The 17,801-nt window shown below is 49.0% G+C and overlaps 1 protein-coding gene across 1 annotated transcript; it reads right to left on the reverse strand.

Annotated features, from left to right (window-relative positions):
- Window positions 1–7,433: 7,433 nt before the first annotated feature.
- Window positions 7,434–13,746, reverse strand: LOC138352858 (tol-Pal system protein TolA-like). The gene is made up of 5 exons (XM_069305410.1): window positions 13,644–13,746; window positions 9,450–9,673; window positions 8,568–8,771; window positions 8,001–8,243; window positions 7,434–7,574 (listed from the first exon to the last, which is right to left on the reverse strand). Exons 1-5 carry the CDS (start codon window positions 13,744–13,746, stop codon window positions 7,434–7,436), a joined length of 915 nt encoding a protein of 304 aa, XP_069161511.1.
- Between the last annotated feature and the right edge of the window lie 4,055 nt (window positions 13,747–17,801).

The following is a 17,801-nucleotide window of genomic DNA, read 5'->3' on the forward strand; positions in this document are numbered from 1 at the left end:
TTGACTAGCAAGAAAGAGGTGCAAAGATATCTAGGAATGTGTGCTTATTATAGGGAGTTCTGTAAAAATTTTGCAGCAATTGCAGGTCCTTTGACAAACTTGCTATGTAAAATTGTAAAGTTTAGATGGTCACAGGAATGTCAGGATGCATTTACTAAACTATAAACTAAAAGGAATGTTGTCATCTGGTCCAGTGTTAGCTACTCCTGACTACTCTAAGCCATTCAAACTATATATAGATGCTTCGGACTGGGGTACTGGTTCTGTGCTAATGCAAGAAAATGATGAGGGTATTAATCATCCACTACATTACTATTCTAAAAATTTTACTAAATGTCAACAGAATTACTCCACAGTGGAGAAAGAGGCTTTATCATTATTATTAGCTGTTAAAAAATTTGACATTTATTTATCAGCTGTCGGAAAATCCGACACCATTTAATATATCATACAGATAATAGCTGTGTTGTATAAACAAGTTACCCATAGAAAACGTAACTTGTAGTGGAATTACCGTCTATAGAAAACGGGATATCATCACCACATACTATTATAATTCACCAGCTATTCTGCTGGGAATTATTCTTAAATACATTAGTCTTTGGACTTTACCATCATAAAACATCTCATATAAATTAACTTAATTATCAATATTAAAGTAGAGTAAATGTGACCCTTCTATCACTTTCTGACATGTGGACAATGTAAGCCAGGCGTCAGAGTGAGGAAGGAGGGCAGCCATTGTTTATACTGAGACCAGAGGCTCACACGGGAGCAAATTCGGCTCCTGTTAAATTTACTTGGACGTAGTGTTATGGAAACTAAAGGTGTACCATTATCAACACGCTGTCTACAAATTCAAGTTAAGTGTTCTTTCCGAAACCCATTATCTATCATTAGTGGCCATTAATGTCATTGGGTAGGGTTAGCCGGTTAGAACGCGAAATCGCCTCATACTAAAGGTAATTAAGCCAGGTCTTTATTGTTCCATGTACAGTTTTCTCTGATATAACTTGTCATATATAGGTATCTGGCTTTACAGCTAGCGCCCTTTTGACAGGTCAAGACGAGGAGCAAGATTTGTGCACCAGTTACTGGGTGATGGAAGCTACCTCAAAGAGGATAATTTGGTGTCTACACCCTAGTTATACCTGGTGGACTAACCTGCTGTACTATAAGATAAGGAACCACTTCAATGTATGTAGTTAATACTGTAGTTTGATTGGCTGCATATATATAAATATAACCCCCCTAATGTGTAGAGGATCGATTTGTGAGATTATGAGATTATTGCAGAAATACAGTCCACTTAACATTATACAAATTGCTATCGAAGTATATAAATTAACGTAAATATAAATTCATATCAATTAAACAAATATAAATCTCACAGGTCGGTTCCCACATTATTTGGACCTTCGGAACCGGAATATCCGGTCCTTTGAACCTACATTTGGTCATCTTAGTACCGGATGAACCAGTTAACCAGTGGATTCATTAAATATACTAGTGCAGTGTTATTTAAACAAAGCCAGCAGTCAAGACGGCAGCGTAGCCTCGAGGGAGCTCAGGAGCCCCCTTCAGCCGAGTTCAGCTTCGTCAGCGGTTTCATGCACACCCACAGATATTTGGTGGCGTGTTATTTCGTGAAATGACAGCGCTAATATAGAAGCCAGCCAAATTAGTGGCTGTGTCCTCGCAAGATTGTTCACGGATTTCGTGGTGTTACATTTCGCGAGAGATTATCCACGAATTTTGTGGACTTTATTTCGCGAGGTCACTAATAATATTTAATACTTCTTGATAATATTAGAAGTTTCATAGAGGCTAATTAAGAGGCTATTATCAATAATTGTGTATATTATTTCTCCAAATAGAGAATTATTTAATATATATTGCACTAGTGATCACAGTATAATATTTACTAATTGCCAACCCACAACAGGGTAGGATATGACTAGTTGAACTATTATTGCTCATCCTAGTCCCATTATTACCATAGTCAGTTGTACTATATTCAATAACCAAACACCATTAATGAATGGTGCAGACCCTATTTTGGGTGTAATTTTTATCAACTCGAGTTGAGTTGTGTATATATAATAATTTACTTATGATCATTACACCTTTGAGTGATTAATTAGTGTCTCTACCATCCTAGGGTGATATAGAAGAGCTAACCTAAAGGTACTTCCAGTGACACTGGTTTATCACTCAAATCATTAGTGTGTATGATTGTATATATATAATGTGTATTAATTTTAAGTGCTAACCTCTAGCAGAGGTAGGATTATTGCCTAGTGAGTGCAGAATTTGACCCTAGGCTACCATCAGTGCTTGTTCAGTATTATGAGCAGCCCAAGTACAAGCCCCACAAGGCTTTACCAACGAGCCAGTATGGATAATGCAGGGAGAATGAAAAGAACCCTTGCAGGTCTTAAAGGCCACTTAACAAGACAGATCAAGAAATGTGAAGATTTGTCGCAACAATCTCAAGTTGATTATGCTGACCTGGAAACCTATTATCAAGCAGCTGCAGGTAAATTTGAGCAAATCAAATGCCAAATAGCTCTCCTTGTGGGGACAGACTACTACCATCAATTCAACGGTAGCCCTACTAAATATCAGGGTATAACCATGTTAAACTCTGCAGGAGGTAAATTACTCTCAGGCCCAGTATCAAGCCTGAGGAGACCTATGCCTGCAGATAAACAATACCAATAGAAACTAAATTTGTCAGCTGATTATATTTCTCCAGTAGCATTATACTAAGGAGATTACAGCTGACTATAGTAACAGAGGTTGATGTTAGTATCATCATTTAAAGCTGGAGATGAGTTCATGAGGCCTCAGTGGCAAATCAGTGAACAGTAGCCTAAAACAGCTACAAGTCACTGCGACCAATGTCACTGAACCCACTGCAGTCTCAGAACCATACTTTACTTTAATGATGAGCTATTCAATCTTCTGAATCAATTAACTAAATTAAACCCTAATAAATCTGATGACTGATTTGATACATTTATTATTTAATCAAGATGTATTCCATGGGCCTCAGTGTTTATATATCAGTGACCAGTTACCTGAAGAAACCTCAAGTTATATCTAATGTCACTGATCTCACTGCAGTCCCTGAATCATACTTGACTGTAGTACTTGATCACATCCAGTCTTCTGGGTTAAATAATATGTAATAAGGCTTGAATATTAGCCTTTCAAGAGTTGACAGGGAAATGAAATCGCATTAGACTTCTAACCCCTGCAACTCTAGTACGGGACATCCGTCCTGTATGAACAGACGCACAAATGTGTGATTACTAACTATAATTTGAAGGAGGAGTATCGGTGTTCGTCTGTTCTAAAGAGGACTTCGACCCGTGAGCAGCCCCTGGGGAATTATGTCGGAAAATCCGACACCATTTAATATATCATACAGATAATAGCTGTGTTGTATAAACAAGTTACCCATAGAAAACGTAACTTGTAGTGGAATTACCGTCTATAGAAAACGGGATATCATCACCACATACTATTATAATTCACCAGCTATTCTGCTGGGAATTATTCTTAAATACATTAGTCTTTGGACTTTACCATCATAAAACATCTCATATAAATTAACTTAATTATCAATATTAAAGTAGAGTAAATGTGACCCTTCTATCACTTTCTGACATGTGGACAATGTAAGCCAGGCGTCAGAGTGAGGAAGGAGGGCAGCCATTGTTTATACTGAGACCAGAGGCTCACACGGGAGCATATTCGGCTCCTGTTAAATTTACTTGGACGTAGTGTTATGGAAACTAAAGGTGTACCATTATCAACACACTGTCTACAAATTCAAGTTAAGTGTTCTTTCCGAAACCCATTATCTATCATTAGTGGCCATTAATGTCATTGGGTAGGGTTAGCCGGTTAGAACGCGAAATCGCCTCATACTAAAGGTAATTAAGCCAGGTCTTTATTGTTCCATGTACAGTTTTCTCTGATATAACTTGTCATATATAGGTATCTGGCTTTACAGCTAGCGCCCTTTTGACAGGTCAAGACGAGGAGCAAGATTTGTGCACCAGTTACTGGGTGATGGAAGCTACCTCAAAGAGGATAATTTGGTGTCTACACCCTAGTTATACCTGGTGGACTAACCTGCTGTACTATAAGATAAGGAACCACTTCAATGTATGTAGTTAATACTGTAGTTTGATTGGCTGCATATATATAAATATAGCCCCCCTAATGTGTAGAGGATCGATTTGTGAGATTATGAGATTATTGCAGAAATACAGTCCACTTAACATTATACAAATTGCTATCGAAGTATATAAATTAACGTATATATAAATTCATATAAATTAAACAAATATAAATCTCACAGGTCGGTTCCCACATCAGCCAATACTGTTGAAGTGTTTATTGACCACAACCCCTTAACATTTATTGCAAGCATGAAGAATTCCAACCAGAGAATATTTAGGTGGTCTTTATTGCTGCAAGAGTACAATCTGGTCATCAAATATATTCCAGGAAAATTAAATGTAGTAGCAGATGCACTTTCTAGATTGCCAAAACCTGGGGTGACTTAGGGTTGTACTATTGCTCAGAGATGTATATATTCTTGTGTATCTAGTGTTTATTATATATCATTTACTGTTTCTTTACAATTACTATGACATCTGTTTGAGGTGTTTATTTTATGTTAAAAAAAAAGTGAAATTCCTTTAAGAATTTCCCTTTTTTTTCTCCATGGCTTAGAAGGGGTGTTACGAACCTTACCTCCTGTGGAGGTTGGTTTCGGTTGAAAATGTTGGTGGACACAGGGAGAGTGTATATTAATATAAATCCCTAGCTGAGATCAGAGAGGCCGCGAGTCATCATTATTACTCCGCCCAGTAAAGTAGTGCCTTCTCAGCTGGAGATCATCAGAAATAATTTGAACTTGAATAGCGTAACTATGTAAGGGAAAAATGGACTCTATAAAAAAGTATGCATGGGGGAATATAGTAAATAAAATCATTAATGTGTTTGATAGCATACGTAGAGAATAGAGTATTAAGGGGCGATGATGCAAGAGGTGGACGCCATCTTGACTGAAGGGGGGAGGTGTATCGCTGCCGACCGTTCCTGCTATTTGAGGGGTTTTCTCCGGCCGTTCAGTCAGATCAGCCTATCCTTCTCTATATCCAGGGTTGCAAGATTGGGTAGAGTAATATTACAGAAGTTGGAGAGGTTTTATAAGAGTCCAGGTTTCCTAGAGGCAAAAATATGTCGTTGGATGAGAGCTGTTTGTGGCTGGGTGCATGACACCAGGAATGGGACAGTGAGCCATGGGGTGGTCAGAGCCACTTGAGTTTATAATACATAGTGATCTTATGTTTTGAGGAAAACGCCTTGTTAAATGTAATCCTGTGTGACTTGTACGTATAAATTTGTGACTTGTGTACCAGGCTGTTTCCCTTATTCCTCATACTCCCTAGACAACATTGTAAGGACCACCACCACCAAATTCTCACTAGCTCTCTCTGACAACAAAAACGTATCACTGCTGATAACATCAGTAAGACCAGGCCACGGGATAGGTAGCGTAAGTGGCAAGCCAGGAGTTGGGCTACTACTTGGTATAAGTAACTGATAGTCCTGATGGTATCGGATCGCAACCTGACTATAATATCGTAGAGTGTTGGAGACATATTATTCTTGTATGTGTGATGTACATGTTTTCTGTATAGTAAATGTATATAATTTACCCGTGTTTACACTTGTCCTAGTGAGGCTTCCCAGAAAGCAGAAATGAGCGCTTGAAATGAGAGAAGCATAGCTGTGGACAGGGTAGTACAGAATAATAATTCAGAAAAGGGGATTGAGGAGATCATACCAACCAAGGAGAGAGTGAGGAGTCCTGGCAGCTAAAGTGGGTATGTGCACATGACAACGAGAATTATGTTGGAGCCGCATCCCCTAAATATGTTGGTGAAGGGTGATTTAATGAAAAATAAGCACTCTTTGGAATTTTGGGTTGGTTTGTTCATAAGGAAGGATGACGAACATCAACATCATAATAACCCCCCACTCCTGTTGTCTCAATAGCTCAACAGAACACGTAGTGAAACCACCACTCCTGTTGTCTCCAAAAAAACATGTAATGACTACACCATACCTGTTGCGTCGAATGGAACACATTTTTCACTTCAATCAAGGGAAGAGGAACTATACGCCTATAAAGCACTTGAAAGGGGTCAGGGTAAGAACTTGGGATAGGACAGGGGGGGCGTGGGTAGGAATGGTGCCCCACCACTGTGACAGTCGGGAATTAAATGCAGACTTGCATGACACGAGACCGCCCCTCTACCGTCCAGCTCAAGTGGGTAACAGTAATAGGCATCCATCAGTCATGGCGGCGGTCATATCTCAAAGAGAAACTTTTATATTTCGGCCTTACAGCTCTCTACACTACTTTACTTGCCTGAGATCACAATTTAATTATTTTCATTTTTCATTATATCAATCTTTACTCCATATTTTTGTTCAAATTTCATTATTGTTGCGCCTTGGGGGCCAAATAAACGTTTATAAAATATGTTGGGAACAAATAATTGTTAATGCACAATTTCTAAGTCCTGTTGTCTTTGATAAAGAAAAGGTCTTTCTTGCCTCAAGTCATTTTGCTTCCACCCTGTAATTAAATTTTAAATTTCCTTTTTTAAGGCGTCCACATTATCTTTCTCACCCTCCAGGAACATAATGCCTGTGGTTGATTATGTTCCTAAATTACTTGACTCTCCGACATCACTCCTCAACTTAATCAAAACCCTAAACTAACCCTCCAATTATTTAATTTTTGATCCACGTGCGCCAATGATCCTTGATCTGTATTCTAGAGGAAACAAAAAGTTTTCGGAAACTATTTTAGAACCTATTCTATTTTAGAAACTATTCTCGGCCGCGGCCTTTTCCACCACTAACTTCTCTGCCGAGGCCCTAAATTCACCTGCCCCCTTCTCGGCCGCGTCCTTTTCCGCCAAAGCCTTCTCTGCCGAGGCCCAAAATTCCTGTTCCGCCTTCTCGGCCGCGTTCTTTTCTGCCACTGCCTTTTCTGCCGAGGCCCTTAAGACCCCTGCTGCCTTCTCGGCCGCGTCCTTTTCCGCCAAAGCCTTCTCTGCCGAGGCCCAAAATTCCTGTTCCGCCTTCTCGGCCGCGTTCTTTTCTGCCACTGCCTTTTCTGCCGAGGCCCTTAATCCCCCTGCTGCCTTCTCGGCCGCGTCCTTTTCCGCCAAAGCCTTCTCTGCCGAGGCCCAAAATTCCTGTTCCGCCTTCTCGGCCGCGTTCTTTTCTGCCACTGCCTTTTCTGCCGAGGCCCTTAAGACCCCTGCTGCCTTCTCGGCCGCGTCCTTTTCCGCCAAAGCCTTCTCTGCCGAGGCCCAAAATTCCTGTTCCGCCTACTCGGCCGCGTTCTTTTCTGCCACTGCCTTTTCTGCGGAGGCCCTTAATTTCCCTGCTGCCTTCTCGGCAGCGTCTTTTTCCGCCAAAGCTTTCTCTGCCGAGGCCCTTAATTCCTGTTCCGCCTTCTCGGCCGCGTCCTTTTCCGCCAAAGCCTTCTCTGCCGAGGCCCTTAATTCCTGTTCCGCCTTCTCGGCCGCGTCCTTTTCCGCCAAAGCCTTCTCTGCCGAGGCCCTTAATTCCTGTTCCGCCTTCTCGGCCGCGTCCTTTTCCGCCAAAGCTTTCTCTGCCGAGGCCCTTAATTCCTGCTCCGCCTTCTCGGCCGCGTCCTTTTCCGCCAAAGCTTTCTCTGCCGAGGCCCTTAATTCCTGTTCCGCCTTCTCGGCCGCGTCCTTTTCCGCCAAAGCTTTCTCTGCCGAGGCCCTTAATTCCTGTTCCGCCTTCTCGGCCGCGTCCTTTTCCGCCAAAGCTTTCTCTGCCGAGGCCCTTAATTCCTGTTCCGCCTTCTCGGCCGCGTCCTTTTCCGCCAAAGCCTTCTTTGCCGAGGCCCAAAATTCCTGTTCCGCCTTCTCGGCCGCGTTCTTTTCTGCCACTGCCTTTTCTGCCGAGGCCCTTAAGACCCCTGCTGCCATCTCGGCCGCGTCCTTTTCCACCAAAGCCTTCTCTGCCGAGGCCCAAAATTCCTGTTCCGCTTTCTCGGCCGCGTTCTTTTCTGCCACTGCCTTTTCTGCCGAGGCCCTTAATCCCCTTGCTGCCTTCTCGGCCGCGTCCTTTTCCGCCAAAGCCTTCTCTGCCGAGGCCCAAAATTCCTGTTCCGCCTTCTCGGCCGCGTTCTTTTCTGCCACTGCCTTTTCTGCCGAGGCCCTTAAGACCCCTGCTGCCTTCTCGGCCGCGTCCTTTTCCGCCAAAGCTTTCTCTGCCGAGGCCCTTAATTCCTGTTCCGCCTTCTCGGCCGCGTCCTTTTCCGCCAAAGCTTTCTCTGCCGAGGCCCTTAATTCCTGTTCCGCCTTCTCGGCCGCGTCCTTTTCCGCCAAAGCTTTCTCTGCCGAGGCCCTTAATTCCTGTTCCGCCTTCTCGGCCGCGTCCTTTTCCGCCAAAGCCTTCTTTGCCGAGGCCCAAAATTCCTGTTCCGCCTTCTCGGCCGCGTTCTTTTCTGCCACTGCCTTTTCTGCCGAGGCCCTTAAGACCCCTGCTGCCATCTCGGCCGCGTCCTTTTCCACCAAAGCCTTCTCTGCCGAGGCCCAAAATTCCTGTTCCGCTTTCTCGGCCGCGTTCTTTTCTGCCACTGCCTTTTCTGCCGAGGCCCTTAATCCCCCTGCTGCCTTCTCGGCCGCGTCCTTTTCCGCCAAAGCCTTCTCTGCCGAGGCCCAAAATTCCTGTTCCGCCTTCTCGGCCGCGTTCTTTTCTGCCACTGCCTTTTCTGCCGAGGCCCTTAAGACCCCTGCTGCCTTCTCGGCCGCGTCCTTTTCCGCCAAAGCCTTCTCTGCCGAGGCCCAAAATTCCTGTTCCGCCTTCTCGGCCGCGTCCTTTTCCGCCAAAGCTTTCTCTGCCGAGGCCCTTAATTCCTGTTCCGCCTTCTCGGCCGCGTCCTTTTCCGCCAAAGCCTTCTCTGCCGAGGCCCTTAATTCCTGTTCCGCCTTCTCGGCCGCGTCCTTTTCCGCCAAAGCCTTCTCTGCCGAGGCCCTTAATTCCTGTTCCGCCTTCTCGGCCGCGTCCTTTTCCGCCAAAGCTTTCTCTGCCGAGGCCCTTAATTCCTGCTCCGCCTTCTCGGCCGCGTCCTTTTCCGCCAAAGCTTTCTCTGCCGAGGCCCTTAATTCCTGTTCCGCCTTCTCGGCCGCGTCCTTTTCCGCCAAAGCTTTCTCTGCCGAGGCCCTTAATTCCTGTTCCGCCTTCTCGGCCGCGTCCTTTTCCGCCAAAGCTTTCTCTGCCGAGGCCCTTAATTCCTGTTCCGCCTTCTCGGCCGCGTCCTTTTCCGCCAAAGCCTTCTTTGCCGAGGCCCAAAATTCCTGTTCCGCCTTCTCGGCCGCGTTCTTTTCTGCCACTGCCTTTTCTGCCGAGGCCCTTAAGACCCCTGCTGCCATCTCGGCCGCGTCCTTTTCCACCAAAGCCTTCTCTGCCGAGGCCCAAAATTCCTGTTCCGCTTTCTCGGCCGCGTTCTTTTCTGCCACTGCCTTTTCTGCCGAGGCCCTTAATCCCCCTGCTGCCTTCTCGGCCGCGTCCTTTTCCGCCAAAGCCTTCTCTGCCGAGGCCCAAAATTCCTGTTCCGCCTTCTCGGCCGCGTTCTTTTCTGCCACTGCCTTTTCTGCCGAGGCCCTTAAGACCCCTGCTGCCTTCTCGGCCGCGTCCTTTTCCGCCAAAGCCTTCTCTGCCGAGGCCCAAAATTCCTGTTCCGCCTTCTCGGCCGCGTCCTTTTCCGCCAAAGCTTTCTCTGCCGAGGCCCTTAATTCCTGTTCCGCCTTCTCGGCCGCGTCCTTTTCCGCCAAAGCCTTCTCTGCCGAGGCCCTTAATTCCTGTTCCGCCTTCTCGGCCGCGTCCTTTTCCGCCAAAGCCTTCTCTGCCGAGGCCCTTAATTCCTGTTCCGCCTTCTCGGCCGCGTCCTTTTCCGCCAAAGCTTTCTCTGCCGAGGCCCTTAATTCCTGCTCCGCCTTCTCGGCCGCGTCCTTTTCCGCCAAAGCTTTCTCTGCCGAGGCCCTTAATTCCTGTTCCGCCTTCTCGGCCGCGTCCTTTTCCGCCAAAGCTTTCTCTGCCGAGGCCCTTAATTCCTGCTCTGCCTTCTCGGCCGCGTCCTTTTCCGCCAAAGCTTTCTCTGCCGAGGCCCTTAATTCCTGTTCCGCCTTCTCGGCCGCGTCCTTTTCCGCCAAAGCTTTCTTTGCAGAGGCCCTTAATTCCTGTTCCGCCTTCTCGGCCGCGTCCTTTTCCGCCAAAGCTTTCTCTGCCGAGGCCCTTAATTCCTGTTCCGCCTTCTCGGCCGCGTCCTTTTCCGCCAAAGCTTTCTCTGCCGAGGCCCTTAATTCCTGTTCCGCCTTCTCGGCCGCGTCCTTTTCCGCCAAAGCCTTCTCTGCCGAGGCCCAAAATTCCTGTTCCGCCTTCTCGGCCGCGTTCTTTTCTGCCACTGCCTTTTCTGCCGAGGCCCTTAATCCCCCTGCTGCCTTCTCGGCCGCGTCCTTTTCCGCCAAAGCCTTCTCTGCCGAGGCCCAAAATTCCTGTTCCGCCTTCTCGGCCGCGTTCTTTTCTGCCACTGCCTTTTCTGCCGAGGCCCTTAAGACCCCTGCTGCCTTCTCGGCCGCGTCCTTTTCCGCCAAAGCCTTCTCTGCCGAGGCCCAAAATTCCTGTTCCGCCTTCTCGGCCGCGTTCTTTTCTGCCACTGCCTTTTCTGCCGAGGCCCTTAATTCCTCTGCTGCCTTCTCGGCCGCGTCCTTTTCCGCCAAAGCTTTCTCTGCCGAGGCCCTTAATTCCTGTTCCGCCTTCTCGGCCGCGTCCTTTTCCGCCAAAGCCTTCTCTGCCGAGGCCCTTAATTCCTGTTCCGCCTTCTCGGCCGCGTCCTTTTCCGCCAAAGCTTTCTCTGCCGAGGCCCTTAATTCCTGTTCCGCCTTCTCGGCCGCGTCCTTTTCCGCCAAAGCTTTCTCTGCCGAGGCCCTTAATTCCTGCTCCGCCTTCTCGGCCGCGTCCTTTTCCGCCAAAGCTTTCTCTGCCGAGGCCCTTAATTCCTGTTCCGCCTTCTCGGCCGCGTTCTTTTCTGCCAAAGCCTTCTCTGCCGAGGCCCTTAATTCCTGTTCCGCCTTCTCGGCCGCGTCCTTTTCCGCCAAAGCTTTCTCTGCCGAGGCCCTTAATTCCTGTTCCGCCTTCTCGGCCGCGTCCTTTTCCGCCAAAGCTTTCTCTGCCGAGGCCCTTAATTCCTGTTCCGCCTTCTCGGCCGCGTCCTTTTCCGCCAAAGCTTTCTCTGCCGAGGCCCTTAATTCCTGCTCCGCCTTCTCGGCCGCGTCCTTTTCCGCCAAAGCTTTCTCTGCCGAGGCCCTTAATTCCTGTTCCGCCTTCTCGGCCGCGTCCTTTTCCGCCAAAGCTTTCTCTGCCGAGGCCCTTAATTCCTGTTCCGCCTTCTCGGCCGCGTCCTTTTCCGCCAAAGCCTTCTCTGCCGAGGCCCAAAATTCCTGTTCCGCCTTCTCGACCGCGTTCTTTTCTGCCACTGCCTTTTCTGCCGAGGCCCTTAATCCCCCTGCTGCCTTCTCGGCCGCGTCCTTTTCCGCCAAAGCCTTCTCTGCCGAGGCCCAAAATTCCTGTTCCGCCTTCTCGGCCGCGTTCTTTTCTGCCACTGCCTTTTCTGCCGAGGCCCTTAAGACCCCTGCTGCCTTCTCGGCCGCGTCCTTTTCCGCCAAAGCCTTCTCTGCCGAGGCCCAAAATTCCTGTTCCGCCTTCTCGGCCGCGTCCTTTTCTGCCACTGCCTTTTCTGCCGAGGCCCTTAATTCCTGTTCCGCCTTCTCGGCCGCGTCCTTTTCCGCCAAAGCTTTCTCTGCCGAGGCCCTTAATTCCTGTTCCGCCTTCTCGGCCGCGTTCTTTTCCGCCAAAGCTTTCTCTGCCGAGGCCCTTAATTCCTGTTCCGCCTTCTCGGCCGCGTCCTTTTCCGCCAAAGCCTTCTCTGCCGAGGCCCAAAATTCCTGTTCCGCCTTCTCGGCCGCGTTCTTTTCTGCCACTGCCTTTTCTGCCGAGGCCCTTAAATCCCCTGCTGCCTTCTCGGCCGCGTCCTTTTCCGCCAAAGCCTTCTCTGCCGAGGCCCTTAATTCCTGTTCCGCCTTCTCGGCCGCGTCCTTTTCCGCCAAAGCCTTCTCTGCCGAGGCCCTTAATTCCTGTTCCGCCTTCTCGGCCGCGTCCTTTTCCGCCAAAGCTTTCTCTGCCGAGGCCCTTAATTCCTGCTGCGCCTTCTCGGCCGCGTCCTTTTCCGCCAAAGCTTTCTCTGCCGAGGCCCTTAATTCCTGTTCCGCCTTCTCGGCCGCGTTCTTTTCTGCCAAAGCCTTCTCTGCCGAGGCCCTTAATTCCTGTTCCGCCTTCTCGGCCGCGTCCTTTTCCGCCAAAGCTTTCTCTGCCGAGGCCCTTAATTCCTGTTCCGCCTTCTCGGCCGCGTCCTTTTCCGCCAAAGCTTTCTCTGCCGAAGCCCTTAATTCCTGTTCCGCCTTCTCGGCCGCGTCCTTTTCCGCCAAAGCTTTCTCTGCCGAGGCCCTTAATTCCTGTTCCGCCTTCTCGGCCGCGTCCTTTTCCGCCAAAGCTTTCTCTGCCGAGGCCCTTAATTCCTGTTCCGCCTTCTCGGCCGCGTCCTTTTCCGCCAAAGCCTTCTCTGCCGAGGCCCTTAATTCCTGTTCCGCCTTCTCGGCCGCGTCCTTTTCCGCCAAAGCTTTCTCTGCCGAGGCCCTTAATTCCTGTTCCGCCTTCTCGGCCGCGTCCTTTTCCGCCAAAGCTTTCTCTGCCGAGGCCCTTAATTCCTGTTCCGCCTTCTCGGCCGCGTCCTTTTCCGCCAAAGCTTTCTCTGCCGAGGCCCTTAATTCCTGTTCCGCCTTCTCGGCCGCGTCCTTTTCCGCCAAAGCCTTCTCTGCCGAGGCCCTTAATGCCTGTTCCGCCTTCTCGGCCGCGTCCTTTTCCGCCAAAGCTTTCTCTGCCGAGGCCCTTAATTCCTGTTCCGCCTTCTCGGCCGCGTCCTTTTCCGCCAAAGCCTTCTCTGCCGAGGCCCTTATTTCCTGTTCCGCCTTCTCGGCCGCGTCCTTTTCCGCCAAAGCTTTCTCTGCCGAGGCCCTTAATTCCTGTTCCGCCTTCTCGGCCGCGTCCTTTTCCGCCAAAGCTTTCTCTGCCGAGGCCCTTAATTCCTGTTCCGCCTTCTCAGCCGCGTCCTTTTCCGCCAAAGCCTTCTCTGCCGAGGCCCTTAATTCCTGTTCCGCCTTCTCGGCCGCGTTCTTTTCTGCCAAAGCCTTCTCTGCTGAGGCCCTTAATTCCTGTTCCGCCTTCTCGGCCGCGTTCTTTTCTGCCACTGCCTTTTCTGCCGAGGCCCTTTATTCCCCTGCTGCCTTCTCTGCCGCTGCCTTTTCTGCTGCCGCTTTCTTGGACGCGGACTTTTCGGCTTCTGCCTGCTCTGCAACCTTAAGTTATCTGAGTTGATATAGGAGGAAAAGCAGTCCTGCTGCAAATACTAAACCTGTTTCGAACAAGGATTGTGTTGGCGAACTTACCGGCTCGCCCCCCAATTGGTGCACTTAGGCCTTCAGGTCCTCTACCTGTCGCAGAATGTGCTGGTGCCGCAAGTGTAAGCCCACCAGAGGCACCTAGTTCCATTTGGAGTTACGCTGGACATCGGCTATGAGGGAGGGGTCAATCTTAGGTATTTGTGTACTTAGGAGTTAATTTATAATCTAAGGCAACAGGGAAGTCTTTTCCCTCTTGTGCTTCCGCAGGTTCACCACCTAATCTAAAAGATGATGTAGGTGGGCTTTTTCCTGACTCTCCCTGGCCTAAAGCCACCATTGCCCACACGACACCAGCACCACCACTGTAGACACAAGCGTTAGTATGAATCTCGTCTACATTTTGGAGCAGATACTGCTAAAAAAATGATACTGGACTCAGAAGCAACAGGAAGCAAGAAAGTTGAGTATCAATGACGTAGATAATATAGTGAGGTAAGTGGTGATGCATGGCTATATTAGTGGTGGGGATATGGTGTTGTGGAATGTTGTGGGGGACAAGTGTATTGTAGAATGTTGTGGGGGACGAGATAATGTAGACTTGTTGTCTGCGACGAGTGTGTTGTTGTGTGGTAGTGGTGGTGTGTATGGTGGTGTGGTAGTATGGTAGTGGTGTGGTAGTGGTGGTGTGCATGGTCGTGTGTATGGTGGTGTGGTAGTGGTGGTGTGGTAGTATGGTAGTGTTGGTGTGGTAGTATGGTAGTGGAGTGGTGGTGGGGTAGTATGGTAGTGGTGTGGTAGTATGGTAGTGGTAGTTTGGTAGTGGTGGTGTGGTAGTGTGTACTCACCTAGTTGTGCTTGCGGGGGTTGAGCTTCGTCTCTTTGGTCCCGCCTCTCAACTGTCAATCAACTGGTGTACAGATTCCTGAGCCTACTGGGCTCTATCATATTTACATTTGAAACTGTGTATGGAGTCAGCCTCCACCACATCACTTCCTAGTGCATTCCATTTATTAACTACTCTCACTGAAAACATTCTTTCTAACGTCTCTGTGGCTCATCTGCGTACTAAGTTTCCACCTGTGTCCCCTTGTTCGTGTCCCACCCATGCTGAAGAGTGTCTTTGTCCGCCCCTTTTTCCCCCACATAAGGGACATAACTGGCAAACCCCTCACAGTGTTCAAGAGAGAACTGGATAAGCACCTCCAAAGGATACCTGATCAACCAGGCTGTGACTCATACGTCAGACTGCGAGCAGCCGCGTCAAACAGCCTGGTTGATCAGTTCAGCAACCAGGAGGCCTGGTCGACGACCGGGCCGCGGGGACGCTAAGCCCCGGAAGCACCTCCAGGTCAAGGTAAGGTAACCCTGTCAATTCCCCTGAGAATTTTGTAGGTGGTTATCATGTCTCCCCTTACTTCTGTTTTTCCAGGGACGGTAGGTTCAGCTCCTTTATCCTTTCCTTGTAGCTCATACCTCTCAGTTCCGGGTAGTGGTGTGGTAGTGGAGGTCTGGAAATTGGGGTAGTGGTAGTTGTGGTTTAGTAGTGGTGGGGTAATAGTTATGGTCTGGTAGTGGTGGTGTGGTAGTTAGGGTGGTGTGGTAGTGGTAATGGAGGTGTAGTAGTAGTAGTGGTGTGGAAGTGGTGATGGTGGTGGTGTGGTACTGGTTGTAGTGTGGTGTGGTAGTAGAGAGGTGGTAGCAGTAGTGGTAGTGTGGTAGTGGTGGTGTGGTAGTAGAGAGGTGGTAGCAGTAGTGGTAGTGTGGTAGTGGTGGTGTGGTAGTGGTGGTAGTAGTAGTAGTAGTGGTGTGGTAGTAGAGGGGTGGTAGCAGTGGTGGTAGTGTGGTAGTGGTGGTGTGGTAGTGTTGGTAGTGGTGTGGTAGTGTTGGTAGTGGTGTGGCAGTGGTGGTGTGGTAGTAGTGGTACTGGTGGTGTGTGTGGTAGGGGGTGTGTGTTTGGTGCTAGTGGTGTGTGTGGTAGTGGTGGAGTGGCAGTGATTGTAGTATTGGTGGTGTGATTGGGGGTGGTGTGGAAGTGGGGGTAGTGCTAGTGATGGTAGTGGTAGTGTGGTAGTTGTGGTACTGGTAGTGTAGTAGTAGTGGTGTGTGGAAGTGGTGGTGTGGTAGTTGTGGAAGAGGTGATGTTGTGGTGTAGTAGTGGTAGTGGTGTGTGGAAGTGGTGGTGTGGTAGTTGTGGAAGAGGTGATGTTGTGGTGTAGTAGTGGTAGTGGTGTGTGTGGTAGTGGTGTGTGTGGTAGTGGTGGTAGTTGTGGTGTGTGTGGTAGTGGTGTGTGTGGTAGTGGTGTGTGTGGTAGTGGTGTGTGTGGTAGTGGTGGTAGTTGTGGTGTGTGTGGTAGTGGTGGTAGTAGTGGTGTGGTAATTTTGGTGTGGTACTTGTGGTTGTGTGTGTGAGGTAGTGGTGGTGTGTGTGGTAGTGGTGGTGTGTGAGGTAGTGGTGGTGTGTGTAGTAGTGGTGGTGTGTGTGGTAGTGGTGGTGTGTGTGGTAGTGGTGGTGTGTGAGGTAGTGGTGGTGTGTGAGGTAGTGGTGGTGTGTGAGGTAGTGGTGGTGTGTGAGGTAGTGGTGGTGTGTGAGGTAGTGGTGGTGTGTGAGGTAGTGGTGGTGTGTGTGTTAGTGGTGGTGTGTGAGGTAGTGGTGGTGTGTGTGGTAGTGGTGGTGTGTGAGGTAGTGGTGGTGTGTGAGGTAGTGGTGGTGTGTGAGGTAGTGGTGGTGTGTGAGGTAGTGGTGGTGTGTGAGGTAGTGGTGGTGTGTGAGGTAGTGGTGGTGTGTGAGGTAGTGGTGGTGTGTTTGGTAGTGGTGGTGGTGTGTGGTAGTGGTGGTGTGTGAGGTAGTGGTGGTGTGTGTGGTAGTGGTGGTGTGTGAGGTAGTGGTGGTGTGTGTGGTAGTGGTGGTGTGTGTGGTAGTGGTGGTGTGTGTGGTAGTGGTGGTGTGTGAGGTAGTGGTGGTGTGTGAGGTAGTGGTGGTGTGTGAGGTAGTGGTGGTGTGTGAGGTAGTGGTGGTGTGTTTGGTAGTGGTGGTGTGTGTGGTAGTGGTGGTGTGTGAGGTAGTGGTGGTGTGTGTGGTAGTGGTGGTGTGTGAGGTAGTGGTGGTGTGTGAGGTAGTGGTGGTGTGTGAGGTAGTGGTGGTGTGTGAGGTAGTGGTGGTGTGTTTGGTAGTGGTGGTGTGTGAGGTAGTGGTGGAGTGTTTGGTAGTGGTCGTGTGTGATGTAGTGGTGGTGTGTGAGGTAGTGGTGTGTTTGGTAGTGGTGGTGTGTGTGTGTGGATGTAGTGTGTGGGGTTGTGATGTGGTAGTAGTGGTAGTGGTGGTGATTGTGGTAGTGGTGGTAGTAGTAGTCTGGAAATAGTGGTGTGTGGGGTAAGGGTATTGGTGGTAGTGGTGGTGTAGCTGTGGTGGTAGTGGTGGTGTGGTAATGGTGATAGTGGGTGTGTGCATGTAGTGGTGGTACGTATCAGTGGTGGTAGTGGTGGTGTGTGTGTGGGGGGGGGGGACCGGTGTGTACTCACCTATTTGTGCTTGCGGGGATTGAGCTCTGGCTCATTGGTCCCGCTTCTCAACAGTCAGTCAACTGATTTACAGGTTCCTGGACCTACTGGGCTCTATCATATCTACATTTGAAACTGTGTATGGAGTCAGCCTCCACCACATCACTTCCTAGTGCAATCCACTTGTTAACTACTCTGACACTAAAAAATTCTTTCTAACGTCTCTGTGGCTCATTTGGGTACTCAGTTTCCATCTGTGTCCCCTTGTTCGCGTATCACCCATGTTAAACAGTTTATTCTTATCTACCCGGTCAATTTCCCTGAGAATTTTGTAGGTAGTGATCATGTCTCCCCTTACTCTTCTGTCTTCCAGTGTCGTGAGGTGCATTTCTCGCAGCCTTTCCACGTAACTCAGAAAGTTAGCTTCCTCTTGTGCTTAACAAGGTATGGGCTCCATGCTGGGGCCGCATACTCCAGGATTGGTCTTACGTATGTGGTATACAAGGTTCTGAATGATTCCCTACACAGGTTCCTGAAGGCTGTTCTGATGTTAGCCAGCCTCGCATATGCCGCAGACGTAACTCTTTTTATGTGGGCTTCAGGAGACAGGGTTGGTGTGATATCAACTCTTAGACCTTTCTCTCTGTCCGTTTCATGAAGTACTTCATCTCCAATTCTGTATCCTGTATCTGGCCTCCTGTTTCC

This window comes from Procambarus clarkii, chromosome 55 (assembly GCF_040958095.1).
Source record: "Procambarus clarkii isolate CNS0578487 chromosome 55, FALCON_Pclarkii_2.0, whole genome shotgun sequence".
Lineage (NCBI taxonomy): Eukaryota > Metazoa > Arthropoda > Malacostraca > Decapoda > Cambaridae > Procambarus > Procambarus clarkii.

Bases quoted from the DNA above. Each gene is read 5' to 3' on its own strand.
- LOC138352858 (XM_069305410.1), bottom strand. From the start codon at position 13,746: ATGGAACTAGGTGCCTCTGGTGGGCTTACACTTGCGGCACCAGCACAT. The intron at 8,772-9,449 runs GCGGAACAGGAA...TTGGCGGAAAAG, and splicing joins AAAAGAACGCGGCCGAGAAG to GACGCGGCCGAGAAGGCAGC. The intron at 7,575-8,000 runs GCGGAACAGGAA...TTGGCGGAAAAG, and splicing joins AAAAGAACGCGGCCGAGAAG to GACGCGGCCGAGAAGGCGGA.